At 42.7% G+C, this 22,828-nt stretch overlaps 3 protein-coding genes across 3 annotated transcripts; 1 reads left to right on the forward strand and 2 right to left on the reverse strand.

Moving 5' to 3' along the window:
• The first annotated feature begins 31 nt into the window (after positions 1-31).
• mmab (metabolism of cobalamin associated B) lies at positions 32-4,843 on the forward strand. Its single transcript, XM_063194379.1, has 9 exons — positions 32-209; positions 348-412; positions 541-634; positions 2,103-2,160; positions 2,293-2,365; positions 2,690-2,787; positions 3,406-3,470; positions 3,720-3,779; positions 4,116-4,843. The coding sequence occupies exons 1-9, from the start codon at positions 106-108 to the stop codon at positions 4,198-4,200; spliced, it is 702 nt and encodes a 233-aa protein (XP_063050449.1). The 5' UTR covers positions 32-105; the 3' UTR covers positions 4,201-4,843.
• A 1-nt stretch (position 4,844) lies between these two features.
• LOC134445303 (aldehyde dehydrogenase family 3 member B1-like) lies at positions 4,845-13,566 on the reverse strand. Its single transcript, XM_063194378.1, has 9 exons — positions 13,261-13,566; positions 12,910-13,020; positions 12,338-12,458; positions 11,371-11,456; positions 10,849-10,930; positions 9,478-9,867; positions 8,045-8,211; positions 7,130-7,229; positions 4,845-5,945 (listed from the first exon to the last, which is right to left on the reverse strand). Exons 1-9 carry the CDS (start codon positions 13,498-13,500, stop codon positions 5,746-5,748), a joined length of 1,497 nt encoding a protein of 498 aa, XP_063050448.1. The 5' UTR covers positions 13,501-13,566; the 3' UTR covers positions 4,845-5,745.
• A 1,487-nt stretch (positions 13,567-15,053) lies between these two features.
• Positions 15,054-22,442, reverse strand: LOC134445305 (aldehyde dehydrogenase family 3 member B1-like). The gene is made up of 9 exons (XM_063194380.1): positions 22,096-22,442; positions 21,290-21,400; positions 20,815-20,935; positions 19,751-19,836; positions 18,505-18,586; positions 17,501-17,890; positions 16,552-16,718; positions 16,164-16,263; positions 15,054-15,864 (listed from the first exon to the last, which is right to left on the reverse strand). The coding sequence occupies exons 1-9, from the start codon at positions 22,333-22,335 to the stop codon at positions 15,725-15,727; spliced, it is 1,437 nt and encodes a 478-aa protein (XP_063050450.1). The 5' UTR covers positions 22,336-22,442; the 3' UTR covers positions 15,054-15,724.
• Positions 22,443-22,828: the final 386 nt, after the last annotated feature.

The raw sequence follows: 22,828 nt of genomic DNA on the forward strand, positions 1-22,828 counted from the left end.
CTCGTGCGACAGCAAGCCTCCGCCTTCTTTGTACGGGTGCCGCACGCAGACATACTACCTGGGATATAAACTTCGCTTACACGCTGTGTTACGAAAATAACAACAATGTCAGCTGCCATATTTCACCTCTTACATAGACGCTGTATATGCTGGACAAGACAGTATGAACAACTGTATAAGATGCGACATGTATGCAAGAAAGGCAGAAGGTAATGTACTGAAAGCAATGGTTCGTAAACTAGCGAAGTGGAATACCGTAGTAATTCAACATGTTGCAGCTGATGATCATGGCTAGCATGGCGTTTCAATCAGCTGAAATGATAGAACCCCTTTCTTCTTTCCCAAAGCCTTTCCTCCAAGTCGAGTGAAGAGGTGAAAGTACCTAAGATTTACACGAAAACTGGAGACAAAGGTATTGCAGTTGATTCGTGTTTGGGTACACATTCAGTTAGCTGCCTTTGTGATTTTGACATCACTGCAATCAAGTCTTTAGGCTGGTAACAGCTATAATTCACAGCTGTTAATTTCCACGAATCCTAGGCTTTTCCAGTACCTTCACAGGCGAGAGGAGGCCAAAGGAGGACGGCATTTTCGAGGCCTTAGGAGCTACAGACGAACTGTCATCTGCAATAGGGTAATGTTGGATGTATGGATCCCTCCTGGCTTTGTAACAAAGTTGCTTAGTCTTGGGAGCTCATTGCATTATAGCCTACCAAATACTTTTTCTTTAGGGTCATTTCACGTGAAATCAGACACCGATTTCAATCATACTTGCTGTGCCTGTTAAATAGCAAGGTAGCACCCCAGAACTGCATTTGTGTGAATCTGACACCAATAGCCTATTAAGGGAGAAACAGACTAGCAAAGGTTTACATATGAGGGTAGGACACTGCATTCAGCCTTGATTATATCAGTCAGTAAGTCACAAAAAGATGTCTGAGGTTGTGAGGTGTTGTTTGAAAGCTCTTTTCTGGCTCTACAAATTACACAAACAGCATGGAATACAACAGCCCTCAGAATATGAATTATGATAAATTGAAAAATAAAATAAAAAAATAATATTTTAAAATGGCCAGTTCCTTGTCTAGACATAGCCTGCAATGTCATGAACAACTCCTGAAATGCTGGTGTTTGGTTCTTTATTCATTTCAGAGAAAATGGGCTAAAACATATGGCATCATACAAATCACCTAGAATATGGTAATACCATAGTAATACCGGTATCTCATGACAACATATCTGTGAAGGATGGAGATGGTCCATGAGGATGCAGGAAGTTCAGTTTCACCTCTACAATGCTCGGCATACATTCCTCAACACATGCTAGCCACTAGTTGCCATCATATACAGCTACAACATACCCTTTGATGCTTGAACATTTAGAAAATTCCTTTACTGAGCTTATTCTTTCAACCCTGCCTTCTCTGAATGCCTGAATGGTCTAGCTTCCACTGTGTCCATTGACAATGGGCAGAAGCTATGTAGTTTTTGAGTACCTGGAATAGGGACCGACGAGGGTGCAGGGCCCACCGGGAAAATGCCCATTATGCCAGATGGCCAGACCAGTCCTGTGCCTGTCACTACTCTATTACTACTTAATTGCAACTCATTTCAACCTTTATGTCCCATTATCTCTGAAATGAATTAAGAACCAAACACCCAATTGTTGTTTATGACCTTACAGGCCATTTTAAAATGTGATTTTTTTTTATATTCAATTTGTAATGTTTCAATGCATCATAATTCATATTCTGAAGGTTGTTGTATTCCATGCTGTGTGTGTAATTTGTAGAGCCAGAAAATAGCTTTCAAACAACACCTCAGACATCTTTTTGTGACTTACACTGACTGATATAATCAAAGCTGAATGTATAGTGTACTACCCTCATATGTAAACATTTGCTAGTCTGTTTCTCCCTTAATATTGGTGTCAGATTCACACGAATGCAGTTCTTGGGTCTTACCTTGCTACTAAACAGGCACAGCAAGTATGATTGAAATCGGTGTCAGTCGGGTCCCAAAGTGTCTGATTTCACGTGAAATGACCCTTTACCCAGAATAACTTGGATTCTGCTGACTGTGCTCTTGTTTCTTCCCCACAGATTGGCGAAGGAGTTCTGCAAGGACAAGGGTCACGCATTCACACAGGAGCTTGAGAAGGTTTTGAGTTCTTGTCAGTGCCAATTAATTTAAGTGGGCATGATCTGATTTTTCCCCAAATGCTCAAAGTGTGTGTGTGTGTGTGTGTGCGTGTGCGTGTGCTTGTGTGTGTGTGTGTGTGTGTGTGTCCAGATTCAGTGTGTGTTGCAAGATGTGGGATCAAATGTGGCCACCCCTCATTCCTCAGCCAGAGAGAGCCACATAGGTAAGCAAGTTTCTTAATTGGTAATTGGCCTACACTGTGGTCAGATAGGCTACCCACATTTCCTTTTGGAAAAGCATTTGCTTTGATTTACATAACATGCAGTATTGTGTGGGCATGGTACGCGGGGGTACGCAGTCCACCCACTTCTCCTCAGGTGAGATTTTTTTTTTTTAATCTACATGATAAGTTGCCTAATTAATTGATAACGTCTCAAATCGTGTACCCCCACTACACCACTGTGTGAAATACTCCTAGTCAAGCATCGGAATAGTATATTCTACTCAGTGACATTATCACACATTCTTTCTTCTTCTTCTTCTACAGCAAAGACTAAGTTCAATGCCCAGCCCGTGTCAGACCTGGAGGGCTGGATAGATAAGTACACGGGCGAGCTTCCCCCACTGACCAGCTTCATATTGCCAGTAAGGTTCACTTGAACGTTTTATAAATGAACTGAAAAGGGTGACAGTTGGAAATGGCTTATTACCACATTAATGTTACATCATTCTGTCATGAAGTAAAACATTTAAATATTACACAACAAGGCAGCTATGTGGGCCCTACCTACTGTACTTCAGCCATAGCTGAAATGCCTGAAGGCCAGGGACTTCCCCAGCAGGGACTTTAACCAATAACCTGAACCAAAATAACTAACAACAAAATAACAACAACAAAATAAGTCTCTCTGGATAAAAGCCTCAGTGTAATGCAATGTACCGTATTCACAAGGTACTTTAAGCAGGTCAAGTCAGTAGTCAAAAAGAAAAAGGTATGTTTGCTGTGGCGCAGTGTGCTTGCCCATGGGGACCCAGGTTCAAGTCCATCCTGGGTCTTTCCTATCACTTCCCCATCTCTCTCCTCTCCACCTCCTGTCATACCTCATTCTGTCCTATCAAAGTAAAGGCTTGAAAAGCCAATTCCAACTGTTATTTCCACAATCATGTTATATGTCAATGTCCTCTTGTGATTGAGCATTCACAATATTCTTCAAGCGGGATGCATGAATAACAAAACATCTTTATTTATCTTCAACTCTGTAGTCTGGAGGGAAAAGCAGCGCCTCTCTGCATGTGGCCAGAGCCGTGTGTCGACGGGCAGAGCGAAGGTCAGTCCACTCAAAAAGAGGCAACATCAAAGACTGCTTTAATGTCAAAAATCTATAAACAAGTATTGGCACAGAAGATTGAAATTGTGTTTCATCAGACCCCCAGCTGCAGATAAAACTAAACATACTGACATAGACATACCATTGGCTAAACAATAAACACTTTTTCAGCATTTGAAACTTTTGAGGATAGCACTGTGCATACCTTTTAAAATTTTACTTCATTTTACATTTTCTTCCTCTTCTCAGTGTGGCCCCTATTGTTCGCGAAGGGGAGGCTGATCCCGAGGTTGCAAAGTTTCTGAACAGGCAAGTCATCATAACATGCTGTTCAAGTCTATTATCCTTGGATCATATTTCACCAAGTAACAAGAAGGCAGTAGCTTATTCTATTCTCTTGCTAAAGGTTTATTGCACTGTGTCCCAATTACACGCATGCGATTTTGGCATCTAGCTGGACATGTTGCAAATAATGAATGTTTACTAAGAAAATAAACGATGGTGCCTTCTTTCTACTGCACTCCTTACACTTTTAATGCGCACAATATTTGTATACCATTTTTGTGTTTGAACATGCCTATGGTTTCTACTCGATCATATTTCAGCCATTTCAGCATTGACTAATTCCACTTTCTCCGTCTGCAGACTGAGTGACTACCTGTTCACCCTGGCACGCTATGCTGCCATGAAGGAGGGAGAGGCGGAAAGCATCTACCGGAGACCTCAATGACAGCAGCTGGGCAGGGCCTGGGCAAATCCGTGTAAAATTGTACTTTATGACATGCATTCATTGCAATTATGTTTTTGTTTCAACTGAAACACGCCATGATCAAAACCTTTTTTTATTTTGATATACTGTACATGCATTTTTTTTATGTACATGCATGGTTTTTTTAAAGACACAACTGATCAAGGATTATTTTGTACTTTGGGAGTACAGTACATATGGTGTACATTATTTTTTTCAATTGAAATACTGATCAGGGGTCCGTTTCTCGATTCTTGTCGTTACTAACCGTCTTAAGACCGTCTAAAGACCGTCTTACCGTTCCCTTGGATTTAGTGGTGAACGTCGCTGTCGAGAGAGAGTTGAGTCGCTCTTACGAAGGACGTTGCTACCATCGTTAGCAAAGACGCTTTCGAGATACGGACCCCAGAACCGTTCATTTATAGCGTTTGAGGTGTTTCTGTTTCAACTGAAACAAAACCTAAAAGGACTTTTCTTCATTTATGGTGTGCATAATTTGCATATTTGTTTTTGTCTCACCTGAATCAAACAGAAGCCGATCGACTTTTTTGTATTGAATGTGAATCTATTGCATGCATCTTTTTTTGGTTAAAATGAAGCGGCACAATAAAAGCAGATAAATTCACATGTTTAATTCATAGGATTTTTGTTCAATTTATGAAATACATTTCATTCATTATATCACAAAACAGGGTCAGGGTTAATACATATTCAGACAAAGTTTGTTTTCCACAAGAAGCAGAAGTGAAACTGGCAAGAATCCACAAAGCATTGCATTCATTTTTCATCAGATCAAGACCAGACTAACATAACTGTAGTTTACACCCTTCAGATGTGACAACAGCCCTAACCTTGATCTTAGTTAAAAGACTCACTTTATCTGTCTGAAAGCCAGCTGTCTGATAACTTTCAAACAAGACACATCATCACTCATCCTCTCAATCTAGTTAAATATTTCATCAGGGCCACACTAAATAGCTGTACAGTAGTTTTGCACCTTAGATGATGTTCACATCATCACTGGCTTAATCTCTATCAATCTTCCATCAGGACAGTCACCACACCAAATGGTAGTAGTTTAGCACCTCATAAGATGGGGCTCCTGTTCTGACTCAATTTATTTTATTTAAAGGAGAACTCCAAACAATTTTAATATGAAGTTGCATTGCTCGGTCTACCCTTGACTTGTCAGTACCCAAAGACACAAAAAACTTTTCAGCCATTTCCGAGATCCTGGCCAGCAAATGGGACAAGGGTTTGGTAACATATTGTTTGAAATGACTGAACGTTTTCCAATATCATTCCAAAAGTTATACAACATCAGTAGACGCCTTACAGCACAATTGTTATTGACTAGTGTGAGCAATACAACTGCATGTTGAAATCGGCCAGGAATTTCCCTTCTTCCCACCTCCGGGTACTAACAAGTCAAGTGTGGACTGAGCAATACAATGTTGAAAGTGGCAGGAATTCTCCTTTAATCTTCCATTTGGACCACACCAAATACAGTAGCTGTAGTTTAACCCCTCAAAGGATGTGGCACCAGCCCTGGCTCTTCTGTGTGAGGGTGCTCGCCCAGGTCATGAGGGACAGGTTACGGTCGTCATAGGGCGGGTATCGCAGGTAGGTGAGGCACTCCACCCGGGTGGCCCGCAACAGGCAGGACTTCTTATGGGAAAAGGTGTCAAAGCTGTAGCGTCCGTGGTAGGAGCCCATCCCACTCTGCCCTGCAATTAATCAATTAATTGAATTAACTGAATTGATCTTTGGCTTAGTATAAACAGTAATAACAAATGAATGTTCTCTTGACTGCTAACCATGACAACGCTAGTAGTCGAACAAAGATTAACTAGTTCAAGCCCTACTTTTTTATTAGACCATCAGTCAGTAGGCCTATATTGGTCCGTCTATCAGTTCATAAGTGGTTGGTCGGAAAATGGAAGGTTTGCACAGGTCTGCTGGCCAGGCCAGAGTTCTTTTGAAAGCTAGATCTAAAGCAACCCTACTGTAAGAGCCTACCCCACTCTGTAAATGAATTCAAAATTTCCAGTTTTAATTAATGTGCTCTTGTACACTAATGCTCTCCTATATCCTCACCTTTGATTGAACTGCCCTTGAGCCAGTTTTAACTCAATTATGCATATCCATTAGCAATAAAAAAAATTCTGATTGGCTGATAAGGATGCAATTAAATTCACATGACTGATGGTTCTCGAAGAGTTGAATCACTCTTCATTGTCAAAGCACTTTGATTTAAAGGGACACTGTGTGAGATTTTTATTTGTTCATTTCCAGAATTCATGCTGCCCATTCACTAATGTTACCTTTTTCATGAATACTTACCACCACCATCAAATTCTAAGTATTCATTATGACAGGAAAAATTGCACTTTTCATACATGAAAAGGGGGATCTTCTCCATGGTCCGCCATTTTGAATTTCCAGAAATAGCCATTTTTAGCTGCAAAACTGACTGTACTTGGACAATACTAGAAAATATTAGTTTATTACTTGGTCAACTTTCATGAAAAGGTCAAATTTGGCAGTAGTCAACCCAGTTTCAATGAGCAGCATAGTTGCAGTTGCAGTTTTTGACCATTTCCTGCACATTTCCTGTGTCCCTTTAATGGCAAGTGACCATGAATTGTTACCATGAAATGTAGCCATGACAACTTAAATTTTAAAGACTCTCTCTCTGTAAGTAATTAGGAAATTATAATAAAAACATGGGCCATAATGTGAAAAATGTGTAAAAGTAATTATAAAATTATAATAAAATAATAAGTATAAAACACTAAAGTTAACCTTAAAAAGGAACACGAAACATGCAGTCTGAGGTACGGGGAAATCTTTCCTCCGCTGTCAATTAAAATTGCCTTCATCAAGCGAGACACTCCTAAGGTTGACTCACCCACTCCTCCAAAGGGCAGGCAGGGCATGAGGCTCTGTAGAACACTGTCATTGGAGCAGAAGCTGCCACTGGTGGTCTCCTTCATCAGTCTGGAGATCACCTGGGAAATGGCAAGGTCAAGGTCAAGGTAAACTTAATTATCTGAAATGCTTGACTTGTGTATTGTGAGATTAATGCTTAATCATTTGTATGTGGTGAAACTGATGACAGATTTCCACATTGTGGACAATAATGTATTCATATTCGTATCCTCAAGGAGGATAACTCATGTGGTCAACATTGCACATCTCCTCAGCAATGGAGATGGACCACTGAGCCTGTTTGCACTAGTCCAGTGGTTCTCAAACTTTTTGTGTGAAGTACCACCAGAGAAAACATTGAGCTCTCCGAGTACCACCTTGACAACCAACATTAGAATAGCGCAGCAAAGGCCTTCCATATTCACTTTTGCCAGTCAATACAGGAGAGGTTCATAACGGCATCAACAGCTACGGTCACATTCAGTGCAAGTTTGTTTTTAAATTTCTTAATTGCATAGTAGCCTATTGTTCTGCATTACCGGTATGATTCATACACTTCAATATTCAACATTTTCGACTGCAACAACTTGATCATTCAAATCAATGCACAAAAAATGAATTCTTCCAAGTACCACCAGAGATGTCTAAAGTACCACCAGTGGTACGCGTACCACAGTTTGAGCACCACTGCACTAGTCATTTAAATGATTGCTCAATTGACTGCATGCAATTGTATTAAATGGCACTGAATTGAGCTTCTCTGAATATACTAGCCTGGCTATCGTGATTACAGGCCACTAGGGCCACAGGCTGACTTCTCTCTGTTGGTGATAAAGGTTTCAACACTTTAAGCTTTGGTAATAAACAGCTTTGTGCTTTAATAGGTTGCTGATACCTTAGTGCTGCTGGAATAGACATACACACACAGAGGCTTGTCTCTGTTGTTGATGAACGATATGGCTTCGTCAACATTCTCCACCGTGAGGACAGGAAGGATTGGACCAGAATACTCGTGCCGCATCACTGGATCCCTCTCGGAGACGTCTGTCAATATTGTTGGTGCTACAGGCAGATAAGAGGAGGGATGACATTACATTACATTGCATTACAATTAGCTGACCCTTTTATCCAAAGCGACGTATAGTTATTTAGAGACAGGGTATTGGTTACAGTCCCTGAAGCATTGTGGGGTTGGGTTCCTTGCTCAAGGGCAATTCACCATGGATGGAAGTGTAAAGCGAGATATGGGTGGGATTCAAACCTGCAACCCTCTGATCTTAGGACCACCTCCCTAACCATTAGGCCATGGCTGCCCTACGACTACATTAAAGGAGCACTAAAGGATTAAAGGAGAATTCCAGTCATTCTCAACATGCAGTCGTATTGCTTTACTCTACCCTCAGCTTGTCAGTACCCCACAACACTGTATTTTTTTTGTTCTGCCCTTTCCGAGATCCTGGCCATTTTAATGGGGGCATGGTTTGTTTATTATTAAAGGAAAAACAATCTACACATGAAAATATCATCCCAAGTTATACAGCATCAGCAACATCAGTCTAAGGCAGAACTTTCATGTGAGGTATGAATCACACACCGATGAGTTCCCTTAAATTTATTTTATTAAAATGAGATGTTTCTGGCCACCATGGGCTTCTGGCTGGGTGAGACTAGCCTGGAGCCCTGGACAAAAGTGACTGTTGACTCCGTCAAACAGTCTGGCAAAAGCTAAGAGGAATCCGTCTCTGTGGAGGGTGGAGATGGTCTGATCTTACTCTGCCATTTAAATTCATTCCCAATTCATTCAGCTCCGAATTCAAATTCAAATATTGTGGTTTATTAGCATGACTGTTACAACATAGCGTCGCAAAAGTATTCAAATAACAAAACAAAAGTGTGAATATAGTTACCTTAACCAATCAGTAACGGAATTCGTGGGTGAGTTCTGCGTCACCACTATCAACTGTTTGCTGATTGGCTGAACACTGAGAGAACCGAGCTGGAGGCTTTTGCCAGACGATGTGCACAGCCAAAATCTTTGGGTGGAGTACATAGGATGGCGTCGCCAGGCTAGTGTGAGACCACCATGGTGGCCCAAAATGGTCACACTTTCATAAAATGTTTTAAAAGGAAGCTCATCTGTGTGTGGTTCATCATTACCTACACTTAAACTGACGTCTTGACCCGTTTTAACGTGGCTATGTGTGATAAGCCTACTATGTGGAACTTTGATATGGAACATATGCTCATGCACCACTCACCAACAAACTAAACTCTTTGGAGAACATGACCTGGATGGATGAGAATCTTCACAGACAATGCACCACTCACCAACAAACCTCTCCGCTTCGTTCACCTGTCCACCTATGAGCACTTTCCCCGATCTCCACAGCAGGTCTCTGACGCGGGTGAAGTTCTCCATGCTCACCAGCCGCCCGTAACTCTCCGACTCCCGCGCATCCGAACCGTAGAACTCCACCAGGGCGTCGCGAAGGGCCCATAGCAGAGGTTCCTTCACCTGGGCGTGACATAGAACATAGTCCGGCGAGGCAGTGTTCTGCCCGCTGTTGTGGAACCGCGCCCAGGCGATGCGGCGGGCCGTGATGTTGATGTCACATTCGCGGTCCACGTAACACGGGTTCTTGCCGCTCAGAATCAGGGTGACGGGCGTGAGGTGGCGAGCTGCGGCCTGACACACCTTGGTGCCTTCTTCACGACAGCCTGCAATACCACAACATAGGACTGGTCAAACGCTACAAGAAAAAACCAAAGATGTTAATCTTTAGTGAAAGCGAAAGCGTGAAAGTGAAATCCCCATTGAGAAACTCCAACTCCCATTGTCATTGTGACACAGTATTCCACAGCACACAAGTGAACACTGCACACTGCAAAATTGCATTTATGCCTCACCCGTGTAAGGGGGCAGCCCTCAATGGCGCCCTAAGGGAGCAGTGCGGCGGGACAGTACCATGCTCAGGGTACCTCAGTCATGGAGGAGGATGGGGGAGAGCACTGGTTGATTACTCCCCCCACCAACCTGGCGGGTCGGGAGTTGAACCGGTAACTTTTGGGCCACAAGTCTGACGCCCTAACCGCTTACCCATGACTGCCCATTCTTTAGTAAGAGGCCCAAGTTTGCAGAGATTGGCCATGGCAAGCCACTTCCTGGAACCACATAATGAGCAAGCTAAATTCCCCTTGAGGCTATAGTCTATTAAGTTGTTGGAATGATGACCCCCATATCAGAGCCTTCAAAGGGTATGGAGGGCTAAGAACAAATTTGCTGTGTCGTAAACATTAAGTTAAGCCTACTGTAGCCTACTGTAGCCTTGGATTAGTCTTGGAGGTCACAGATTTAATTCCTGTACCACTCAAATATTGTCTATGAAGGCCTGAACACCCACCATTCTGCTGCCACATCACCCATGGCTGAGATGCCCTTGGGGAAAATCTCTCTGGGGGAAATGTGTCAGCTATGTAAATAACCACTGTAGGGACATCTTGAAGCCCAAATGTTTATAAGACAGAGAAGCAAGTTTCTTCAGGCAATATCCTGTATTGATTAGCAAAACAAACTCTCTTTACACTGTAAAAAAGCCAGTGAAAACAAGTATGATATTTAATTTCATAACTGCATGAGGAAATCGCAAGTTATGAACAACAACAACAACAATAGCACTGACTCAAGTATAACATCCTTACCAGAGAAGAAGACATGGTCAAACTTCAAATCCACAATCTCAATACTTTCTTTTTCTGTAGCAAGGGCAATATGGTAACATTCCTGTGGGGAAAAGGGGAAAAGACTAGGGATCGTACCAATTTGCCAACTTGCCAAGACATGTGAGATAAAGTACAGTCCTCAGCCCTCCTGACTCTCACTAAAGGCTGAGGGATGTAATAAAGGATTGGATATGGATTGTAGAATAGAATGGAATACAATGGACAGACTGTTCGTCCAAACTATGTTCGACTAAAGGCAAAATTAAATTCTTTGTAGAGCACTTTTCATGGGACTTTACAGTACGTAAACACACACACACACACACACACACACACACACACACACACACACACACACACACACACACACACACACACACACACACACACACACACACACACACACACACACAAACAAACGCACGCAAACAAACGCACGCACGCACGCACGCACGCACCAGTCTGTTACAAGTTTTTGCACCACTAAAAACGAGTACTCACGTTATCCAGGTATGAGGGCAGGAGTCTGTGAAGGAGCTCTGCTGTGTATGTGCAGTGTTCAGACGGGACGATGATTGCACAATTACCTGCATGCATGCACACATAGGTAATATCTATTATCATTAACGGTATTGGCAGGTTTATGTATATGTCTTATGACTTTGGATCAATGACTTCCTGTATCAGAAATTAATGTCCATACAGAAAAGGACTCACTATCTGCATAGCATAGGATGCACTGACTGTAGGTGTAACAGGGAGGCTTAACATACTGTAAGAGGGAGCTATGAGTACCATTCACCTTCTGTCCAAATGGGCTCTGCATTAAGTTTTGAATCATAGCTGGGTGGCAGGGGTGGATTTGCAATGCGCGGGACTATTTGCACACCTTAGCTCTAACTTGTAGGGATGATACTTGAAACGTCTAAAACACTATGCCAGGGGTGGGGAACCTATGTCTCAAGGGCCACATCTGATGTAAGCCAACCATGCCCCCATTTAGCAGGCAGGATCTCTGAAAGGGCTGAACAAAAATGTTGCATCTTTGGGTACTTCAAGTTTTGGCAAAGGACGCACTCAACTTCTTGGAAAAACGAAAGTCTTTGGGTGCGCGATAAAATGTATCAACTTAAAGAAGAAAAATCTGCACTCACAAACTGCGTCTAATTATTTATTTATATTGCCACCATGTCACAAAAGCAAACCCGTTTCGGCTATCAAGCCTTTACCACGCACTGATGAAGGCTTGATAGCCGAAACGCGTTTGCTTTTTGGACATGGTGGTAATATAAATAAATAATGAGACGCAGTTTGTGAGTGCGGATTTTTCTTCCTTAAGCATCTTTGGGTACTGACATGTCAAGTGTAGCGTGAGCAATACAACTGCATGTTGAAATTGGCTGGAATTCACCTTTAATCTACCCCTGCTTGGGTGAACGGCCATCTTCACAGACACACTGTAGCCTACCTGCAGCTATGGCCCCAACCAGAGGCACCAGGCACAGTTGTACAGGGCTTGACCAGGACCCCAGAATCAATACGGTGCCAAGAGGCTCATTCACCACCATGCAAGCATCAAGAGCTGTGGACTGGGCCAAAGAACACAAGCTGTTATTTTGCAATGTACAGTTATTCGTCTAATGTGAGGGTCTGCAATCTAACACACACACACACACACAGACACAGACACAGACACAGACACACACACACACACAGACACACACACACACACACACACACACACACACACACACACACACACACACACACACACACACACACACTCACACTCACACTCACACTCACACACAATCTATAATCTTCTTTTGGACTCCCCAGTAGCTTACTAAACATGGGAGACGGCCAACCTTTGGACAACCTGAGCAAAGTAAAGTATGCGTTTTTTGTGCACTCCAAGACCTGGGAATGAATTTATAACAGTCTGAGCATTGTTATGACAAATAAACCAAATGCACCCCAATTAAAGCCTGATCCCATCATGACTGTTCAGTACATACAGTATATGAGGCATTTTCATACCAGATTTCTGTCAACATGTTGGGGCTCCATCCATTTGTGAAGGTTCTTTACGGCATAGAGAGCTTCATTCTTCACCAGGATCAGCTCTGAAACCACAGTCTCGAAGCGAGGCTGGTGGCAACCCAGTACAATTTAAAGAAATATGAGCACAGTAATGTGAATGTGGATGCATTACATCTAAAAAACTGATTAAACCCAATGGTTTGAACAGCAAACAGCAATCATGGTCAATGTCTGCTAATCATGAAACTTGATTTACAGTTGAATGGCATACTTGCCATCCCCACAACCTTGATGACTCAACAAACAATGACTTGTAGTGCAGAAGATCTGTTGGGTGTCTTTTCTTACCTTGTGGAGGTCCCTGCCCAGTGCATCAGCCAAGTCACTCTCGTGCTCAAAGACAAGGCGTATCAGAGCGTCCAGCTGGGCCAACCTGAACTTTTCGCTGGTGGTGCGGCCGTCCTGGAAGGCCATTCTGGCCCTATTGAGCATATCGCCACATTCTCCCAAGCAAATATCTCCATTTCTATTCCTGAGGAAGAATCGAACTGGTGAAGTGTTACGGGCTATGTTTTTAAGCCGCTCCATATAGTCCAACTACTCGTGTGCAATGGTCCCACTTGTCCTATAACATCTCAAAAGTCAGATACATCCACGTGTCCGCTTCTCCGACAAGAAAGGCATGCAGTATTACTTCTTCTGACACGTTATACTCCATATGCCCGTTAGCTGCCTCAGTAAACATCAAGAGTGCTTGACGGATAACAGTAAGAACGGGCCCGTATGTTAACCAATCGGACGTTGGAGCAAAAGCTTAGTTCAAATATGTACACCTCACCATTTAAGCCAAATTACGCAGGTCTGTTCAAGGTCTAAGCTCATTACTCATGCACAAATGTTTAATCCCTACCAATCTGTTTATGTAACTGCTAATTAATTCAAACTCATACCAAAACTTCCACGAAGTGCACATGACAAAAACTCAAATGTAGGCCATAGGATGTTGCTGCCATACTGCCAGGCCTGTCACAACCAGGCAAGCAACTGCCTGTGGTCCCCAGCTGAAAGGGCCTCCCTGGAAATGGTAAGGACTGGTCATGTAGTTGCATTCAAATGACAGCAATGGCAACTTTGTGAGTGAGGCAAAGCCTTCCAAAGTTCAGTGAGTCTGCTATCACAATTCCTCTTCAGGCAGCCTCCTCCTCGATAGTTTGAAGAGAAAAAAGGGGCCCCAAGTCCATCTTCGCCTAGGGCCCCCAAATACTTTGAAACGGCCCTGCACACTGCCTTTCAACTTTTGAAGATGAATAAATAAATATGAAAGTGATCTTAAGCAAAAATGTGTATGAATGTGAAGAAAAGGAATACATGAATGGGCTACCTGAGGTTGTGACCAGTGACCACGCACACTGCAGCATGACATTCTTAAACCACTTAATCTAATCCGATCAGATGACTGCATTTTCATTGACTATCATCTATTTAGGCCAGTTTAGGTGGATCACAAAATAGTCTGCAAGCTTAGTGCAATTATCAAACAAATGAAAACTGTACTTCTGCTCAAAATCAGCAAATATTAATGAAGAGAAATCACACAAGGTCAGCTGTTTAGGAAAAGGATTTTTTTAACTTTCAAAGCTGTACAGGATTGATTGACAAGTACAGTACGTAGGCTTTACATTTACAGAGAATTTTCCACTTTATACATTTGATTTTTGACCATTTGAATTATCGGTTACACTTTACTTGATGCTGGCGCAATATGCCTGATATGACATTGTCATAATAGTGTCAAAACGGTGTCATCATGACACAGTCATTAAAGAGTCATAAACATTATGTCAATGTCATAAACACTTTAAAGTTATGAAATTTTGACATTGTTAGGGCTGTCTTTACCATAAATGTATGTCACTTAATGACGACAGTCATAAATGCTTATGACATGGAATAATGTTTATGACATGTCCAGGACTGTGTTACGACACTGTTATGTCACATCTGTGTAGAAGTACTGAGTAAAATGTTACCAAATTATCTTTCAACCTACATTTGACATATCGTATACCACATGGTGATCTCTCATATTTTAAGCTCCCCCAAAAGTCATCATGGACAAAAGTGGTGCACACAGCCACAGAGTAATGGCCCACAGTGTATTAGAAATCAGAACTGACACTTCTGTTCCATATCAGCTGACATAATGGCAAGGTGTGTAATCAGAATAACTATATTCACTTTGTGAACATCAGGCAATTGTTTCATACATGGCATGTGATCACACCTGACAACACATACAGTACAGTACAACAAGCCTTTAAAGGTCCTGTGTAATCTTAGTGATTTATTTCCAAAATGTGTGTTATTGAAGTGCATTCTCAGCCCCCCACACATGAGCTTGCATGCAAGCCAGACTCAAACAGGGGTCGAGTCTCAGCCCTTCCCCATCTCTCTCTCTCTCACTCCCCACCAATAAAGACACAAAAAGCCCTTTTAAAAAGTTGAAATTTGTCAATAGGCTGCATTCTGGAAATAAACCACTAAAAAAATGTGCCATGGGCCTTTAACAGGACTTCATTACAGATTTGTTGAGGTTATCTATCTATCTACCAGGGGAAAATGAGCGGTTAAACTGAACTTGCACAATTCTGAAAACAAAGTTCTCAAAAGTATTGTCAATTATTCCAGCTGTTTTGCCTAGTCTAAGCTACTACACAGACCAAATGAACGAATGCATGAATTCTGGTCATCAGAGAGCTACATGTCCTGAATAAACAAGATATTGTGTAGCAAAGGTTTTGTCTAACACCTACTAAAAAACAAACAGCAAAAGAACTTCAGCAGAAAGGTAGGTGAGGCTCTCCTTCTGGGTTGCCCGCAAGAGACAAGACTTCTTATGGGAGAAGGTGTCAAAGCTGTAGCGTCCGTGGTAGGAGCCCATCCCACTCGGCCCTGAAATTAGTTAATTAAGTTAACTAATGAATCAATTTGACTTTGATGAGGTGGAAATTTAATTCTTACCACTAGCTAGTAACCTACAACATACACTCAAGTTGAATCACTGTGCAAGCTCAAACCACTTTGCTAAAGGTGTATCAATGTATCCCTCTACTGGGTCATAAATAAAAACCGAAACATCAGTGGAGAAAAGACATCGGAAAATCTAAACAATGCTTTAAATATTCTACTTAAATATTCCAAGTAGTCTGTGTTAATTGAGGTGGTCCATATACCCGAAAAGCTGAACTCACCCACTCCTCCAAAGGGCAGGCAGGGCATGAGGCTCTGTAGAACACTGTCATTGGAGCAGAAGCTGCCACTGGTGGTCTCCTTCATCAGTCTGGAGATCACCTGGGAAACGGCAAGGTCAGGGTCAATGTAAACTTTATTATTCAACGTTTTGGTCGTTCAGGCTTTTTTGGGTGATTTTATCACTGTACAGTGTAAACCTGAAGGCTATCTTGAAGAGGGCCTGAACGATCCATCCATCCATCCATCCATCCATCCATCCATCCATCCATCCACCTGTCTATCTACATCCAATGCACCCATTCAAATTGAGGTGTGCAAAAGCGTTCTATGGTGAACCCGAGGGTATACATGCAGGAAAAAAGTGCTGCTTAAATAGTTTGCCAATACCTTACTGTTGCTGGAATACACATATGTACATAGAGGCTTGTCTCTGCTGTTGATGAAGGTAATTGCCTCGTCAACGGTCTGAACCGTGAGGACTGGAAGGAGTGGACCGGAATACTCTTCCAGCATCACCGGATCATTCTGGAACACGTCTCCCAATAATGTTGGCGCTGCAGGCAAGATCAGATGATGAGAGCGTGCAGCAGTAACACCCAATAATATGAACACAACCTGTATGGCCAAGAGAGAGGGTCCGAACCACTCTGAAGTGGCCAGGCCACGCCCTCCTAGTGACGCAACACCTTCTCTGCGCTGCTTCTGGTCAGGCCAAGAGCAATGTAAATGTCGTTTCTGATCTCCCGGAAAATCGGGAACTCCACCCATTTTGTCGGATACCAGTCAACCAGTAGCAAACCTAGGGAGGCGGGTCAACCATGCCGTTTGGTAAACGTTTATTGTTATGCCCTTGGTCAGACCAAGTCTGGAATAGATTTGAGAGTTTTTAACAGTCCTTTTTTTCTCGTGGACATTAATCACTTCAGAGTGCCTCTGACCCTCTCTCTTGACCATTCAAATGGCTCTCTTGAACACTGATGAGAACCTGAAGTTTTGATTACCCCACAGACGCTTACTCCCCTCTCTCTCTTCTTATAAACCCACATTGATCCATCTGTTTAAAACTTCTACACATGCAATCGTTCCCATCCAGTCATGCTTTTTCAATATAAAAAACCAACCAAATTAGGGTTTTTAATAATGTCTTCTTTAATAATGTCTTAATATCATTAATAGTTTAAGATTGTGCGTACAGTACCATTTCAATTCTCAATTCATTTTTTTATTTACTTCAGACACAAATGCATGGTCCATATCAAGGTATATAAAAGGTATACAGTACGATTGGTAGGCCTAGTACAGAGAAGAAAAAAGAGAAAACTTGTTTGGTACTCACCAACAAACTTCTCTGCCTCATTCACCTGCCCTCCCATTAGCACATTGCCCGACTTCCAGAGCAGGTCTCTGATGCGGGTGAAATTCTCCAAGCTCGCCAGCCGCCCATAGCTTGTCGACTGGCGGGGGTCGGAACCGTAGAACGTCACCAGAGCGTCACGCAGGGCCCTCAGCAGAGGTTCCTTTACCTCCGTGTGACACAGAATGTAGTCTGGCGACGCCATGTTCTGTCCACTGTTCTGGAACCGAGCCCAGGCGATGCGGCGGGCCGCGACGTTGATGTCACATTCGCGGTCCACGTAACATGGGTTCTTCCCGCTCAGAACCAAGGTGACTGGCGTGAGGTGGCGGGCTGCGGCCTGACACACCTTGGTTCCTTCTTCTCGAGTCCCTGCAATACCACAACATATGGTGAGATTGGTCAAATAATCAAAACAGTTCAGTTCAAGGCAAGTTGTTTTTAGAGCTTAAAAGACATTCCATCTCTTCAACTGAAAGACTAAGTAAGATCTAATTCTTATGTGGGAATCAGGAAGTACTTATCTAGACATTAATGGACCTGATAGAAATGTCCTTCATGCAATTTACAGACACAGTGATCCCACACAATTTACAAACAGCAACACTAACTTATAGGGCAGGGCTATTCAAGTGGCGGCCCTGGGGCAAGATGCGGCCCTTGGACAGCAAGGCTCTGGCCCCCCACAAGCCCCTTGAAATACTGAATTGTTTTTTCGGAATTTAGAGATAAAATTGGGTTCTGTATAGAGCTGAAATGGGACACGGGGTGTTAAAATGCAGGAAATTACATCTAAGAAGTACAAAACTTTCTCGGGGAGGACCCCCAGACCACCCCCTATTCAATGAAGTCTCCTTTATGTTCTTCAGTGTCAGTCGGCAACTATAATACATGCGTATAGTTTGGCCCCTTTACTGAGAGGAATTTGAAAAACTGGCCCTCGTTGACATTTAATGGAATACCCCTGCTATAGGGAATGGCCTTACCAGAGTAGAAGACGTGGTCAAACTTCAAATCCACAATATCAGGAACTTCATTTCCTGCTGCAAGGACAACATGATAACATTCCTGTAGGGAACATGAGGACAGGGGATCTTAACATCTTGCCAGAACATGGAGGTTCCTCAAAGAACCCAAGGACCCAACAATCCTTCGAGAATCCTTGGGGTTCTTCCATTTACCACTGTGGAAGGAACCCCTCTGTGGAACTTTTGGGGTTCTTCCCCAGAACTGGTATGCTTCTCAGAGAAGGATTACGATGCCCCTAAGTGTCAAATTAAAATTCTTTGAGGAATTTTTACATGCTTGCAGTGTAGTTTTGTTTGTCTGATTGTGCTCTATCTATGCTCCACATGCATGGCACGTACTATACAGGTCCTTCTCAAATAATTAGCATATTGTGTTAAAGTTCATTTTTTCCCCATAATGTAATGATACAAAATAAACTTTCATATGTTTTACATTCATTGCACACCAACTGAAATATTTCAGGTCTTGTTTTGTTTTAATATTGATGATTTTGGCATACAGCTCATGAAAACCCAATATTCATATCTCAAAAAATTAGCATATCATGAAAAGGTTGTCTAAACAAGCTATTAACCTAATCATCTGAATTAACCAATTAACTCTAAACACTGGTAAAAGCTTCCTGAGGCTTTAAAAAGTCTCAGCCTTGTTCATTACTCAAAACCGCAGTCATGGGTTAGACTGCTGACCTGACAGTGTTTAACATTGAAGTCAATGGCAGTGGCATTGCATGAGGGTTATGAAAGCCCAGACATCATTGATGCTTAGCTGTCTACTGTTTTTTGTTCTTTGATCTGGTGACCCACACTTCCCTCTTCATTATACTCCATAGATTTCCATACCAAGTTTTTCTAATTTTGTTACAGATCTAATTCTAATTTGCCAGACAGAACATTCCATTGACTTTCACTGGGGTTTCATTTCTGGCAAAAAACTGTTTGTAAACAGAAAACCTGACAAATTTACAAACATGGCCATAGTAGCTGTAGTAGCCTATCAGATCAAGAATAGCATCATGTGACCGCACGTGCCACAAATCATCTAACCCCCACCTTCAGGAAGTTCCAGGTGCGCACAAGAAACACTTCGGATTTTTTTTTTACTCCCACATGTCATTTTAAAGGCTTGCTCAGGGATGCAAAATGAATTTCACTGAAAACTGACAATGAAGTTGATACGGTATCATATTGTAGCAGCACTCACATTGTCCAGGTATGACGGCAGGAGCTTCTGAAGGAGCTCTGCTGTGTGTGCGCATTGTTCAGATGGACTGATGATGGCACAGTTTCCTGCATGCACATACACAATATGGACACCGTTATTGACACGTGATTTTCAGGCCTATTAAAAGAGGTTCAATTTGATTTTGAGAGACAGAGAGAGAGAGAGAGACACAAAGAGAGAGAGAGAGAGAGAGAGAGAGAGACAGAGAGAGAGAGAGAGACACAAAGAGAGAGAGAGAGAGAGAGAGAGAGAGATGAATAGCCTACACGTGTACTGTGCACTTCATGGTAACATAGGACCCATTCTATGTTCAACATAGGATGTGCTGTCTGTAGGTGTGAACACAGAGGCTAAACGGTATGTGTACATGTGGCTCAAAAGAGGTGCTGCTTGTCTAACGGTAGGACACTGGGCTGCTATACCGGCGACCCAGGTTCGATTCCGGCCCACGTCGTTTGCCGATCCCTATCTCTCTCTCGCACTGCTCTATCACAAATGAAGTCATAAAATGCCAAAAAAGGTACTGTGCCACAGTGTGCTGATGCACCCTATCATGAATATGCAAGATGCCCATAGGGGCATTTCCAAATCCCGTCACCCGTCACCCCCACACACACACACACACACACACACACACACACACACACACACACACACACACACACACACACACACACACACACACACACACACACACACACACACACACACACACACTTTCTTCCTCTCTCCACCTTTACTATCTTGAACCTGGCTCTCACCAGGGGTGAGTTTCTCAAAGGGGAAGTTGTTAGCCTGTTAGCAACTTCGGTAGTTGCCAATGGGAAAATGCATTGAAAGCAACAAAGTAGCTAATGTAGTAAGCAACTTTGGTTTCGAGAAATTCACCCCAGATCTGTGTTTCTGAACAGCTGTGTGGAGCAAGGCAGAACCACATTCATCTGGTGAGGCCAGTTTACCCGATCCTATCCAACAGCCCAGAATATATTAATATGTTCAGTATATTAATCATATTCAACAAAGAGGTACATGTATGTGGTTACCTGCAGCTATGGCCCCAACCAGAGGCACCAGACACAGTTGTACAGGGCTTGACCAGGAGCCCAGGATCAAGACAGTTCCAAGAGGCTCACTGACTACCATGCATTCATCAAGAGCTGTGGACTGGGCCAAAGAACACAGGCTGTTATTTCATTACTGTACTTTACTTTACAGTTAAAATTCAAATAAAAATGTAGCCGTATTAAGGGACAGAAAAAATGTCTGCTGTTTGGAAAACATTTTTGGAACCACTGCATTACACTACAGATAAGACACTTGTTGTAATGTGGTGGTGTGCGCATGCACGCACGCACGCACGCACGCACGCACGCACGCACGCACGCACGCACGCACGCACGCACGCACGCACACACACACACACACACACACACACACACACACACACACACTTTACATTTATTACAGTCTGAGTTTTGTTATGGGACATTAACTACTGTGTCGGGGGAATTTTCATACCAGGGTTTTCTCAACACTCTCGGGCTCCATCCATTTGTGGAGGTTCTTTACAGCATAGAGAGCTTCATTCTTCACCAGGACCAGCTCTGTAACCACTGACTCAAAGCGAGGCTGGCGGAAACCAAGCAGGGTCAACACAAACATTGGATGGACGTACAACACATGCACATGCAGTGACGGGTGACCTGGATTCAGAAGCTGCAATGTAATGTCACACAATAGGCTACATCCAATTACCTAATTTGACCTCATATGCTAAAAAAATCAACTGTTCACTAGGGAATGTTGATCATGGAGTGCTGCTTCACTTTTTTCTCTTTAGCAGGTGCTCTTTGGCTCAAGGAAATAAAGTTTCTTAAAATTCTTCCACACGCTCTGAAGAAGACAGTAGTCGCAACGCGTCAGCCCGTTTAATTAAAGGCTTTTTAACTTCACCAGCAGTGTGCCTTGGAATCTTTGGCAGACCTTATCAACAGTCACAACTGGAGCACAACCTTATCAACAGTCACAACTTAAGTCTGACCATCATTTTAAGAAACCTAATTTGACCTGTCCAATTATAGCAATTGGGACTGGTAAATCCAGGTGTGTGCACTGGATTTCTGCTTTTAAATTCAGATGGCCCATCATTGAAAAAATGTTTCAAAGCATAGGTTTACTTTTAGTGGTTTTTAATCACAAGTACAAGTGGGAATTATGTTCAATGCGAGTTTGCACTGAACCTGATATCTTAACATATCTCTATAGAGTACCAGGTGTACAGAATTAGGCCTACTTGTCAGATGATCTGCAGTGTCCATTCTTACCTTGTGGAGGTCCTTGCCCAGGGCATCAGCAAATTCACTCTCATGGTTAAAGACCAGGCGTATCAGAGCATCCAGCTGGGCCAACCTGAAGCTTTCACTGGTGGTGCGGCCGGCCCGGAAAGCCGTTCTGGCCCTCTTGAGCATGTCGGCACATTCTCCCAAGCAAATATCTCCATTTCTGGGCTTAAGGAAGAATTTAACCGGCGATGTGTTACGGGCGTAGACTTTAAGCCGCTCCATATAGTGCAACTTGACGTGCGCAACTGTTCACTTCTCCTACAAGTTCCTCTTTATCATGTCAAGTCAAACATCCAATTTGTCCACGTTTCTGGCAAAAAGTACTATTTCTTCTGACAGGTTATACTCCACATACCTGTGAACTGCATCAATAAACATGAAATGTGCTGAACAGCAAGAACAGCCCTCACATAGTAACCAATCGGATGTTCTGAAGCAAGAGCCTAATTCAAAAATATGTAGACTAAGCCAAATTGCGCAGCTCTATGCAAGATTAAGCTCATTGTCCATTCACAAATGTTTAATCCCTGCCAATCTTTTATGCAATAGTCAATTAATTCAAAACCCATTCAAAGAAACTGTGTCACAAAGTTCAGAGCATGGACCTTAAACTAAACTTAAACGAAAACATTTTTTAAAATGCAAAGAAACGGAACACTCCTGCTTCTGAGGTAGAGACTATGCAGTCTGGGAGGTGCTGTCGTAGGCTACTATA

Source organism: Engraulis encrasicolus, chromosome 3 (genome assembly GCF_034702125.1).
Source record: "Engraulis encrasicolus isolate BLACKSEA-1 chromosome 3, IST_EnEncr_1.0, whole genome shotgun sequence".
NCBI classification, from domain to species: Eukaryota; Metazoa; Chordata; class Actinopteri; order Clupeiformes; family Engraulidae; genus Engraulis; species Engraulis encrasicolus.

Coding starts and splice junctions, on each gene's coding strand:
- mmab (XM_063194379.1), top strand. CDS start 106: ATGTCAGCTGCCATATTTCACCTCTTACATAGACGCTGTATATGCTGG. Junction 413..540: donor CACGAAAACTGGAGACAAAG/GTATTGCAGTTG, acceptor CACGAATCCTAG/GCTTTTCCAGTACCTTCACA. Junction 2,161..2,292: donor TCACACAGGAGCTTGAGAAG/GTTTTGAGTTCT, acceptor GTGTGTGTCCAG/ATTCAGTGTGTGTTGCAAGA.
- LOC134445303 (XM_063194378.1), bottom strand. CDS start 13,500: ATGGAGCGGCTTAAAAACATAGCCCGTAACACTTCACCAGTTCGATTC. Junction 9,868..10,848: donor TGACCATGTCTTCTTCTCTG/GTAAGGATGTTA, acceptor GTGGTATTGCAG/GCTGTCGTGAAGAAGGCACC. Junction 7,230..8,044: donor TCTATTCCAGCAGCACTAAG/GTATCAGCAACC, acceptor GCCATTTCCCAG/GTGATCTCCAGACTGATGAA.
- LOC134445305 (XM_063194380.1), bottom strand. CDS start 22,335: ATGGAGCGGCTTAAAGTCTACGCCCGTAACACATCGCCGGTTAAATTC. Junction 21,401..22,095: donor TGGGCAAGGACCTCCACAAG/GTAAGAATGGAC, acceptor GGTTTCCGCCAG/CCTCGCTTTGAGTCAGTGGT. Junction 16,264..16,551: donor TGTATTCCAGCAACAGTAAG/GTATTGGCAAAC, acceptor GCCGTTTCCCAG/GTGATCTCCAGACTGATGAA.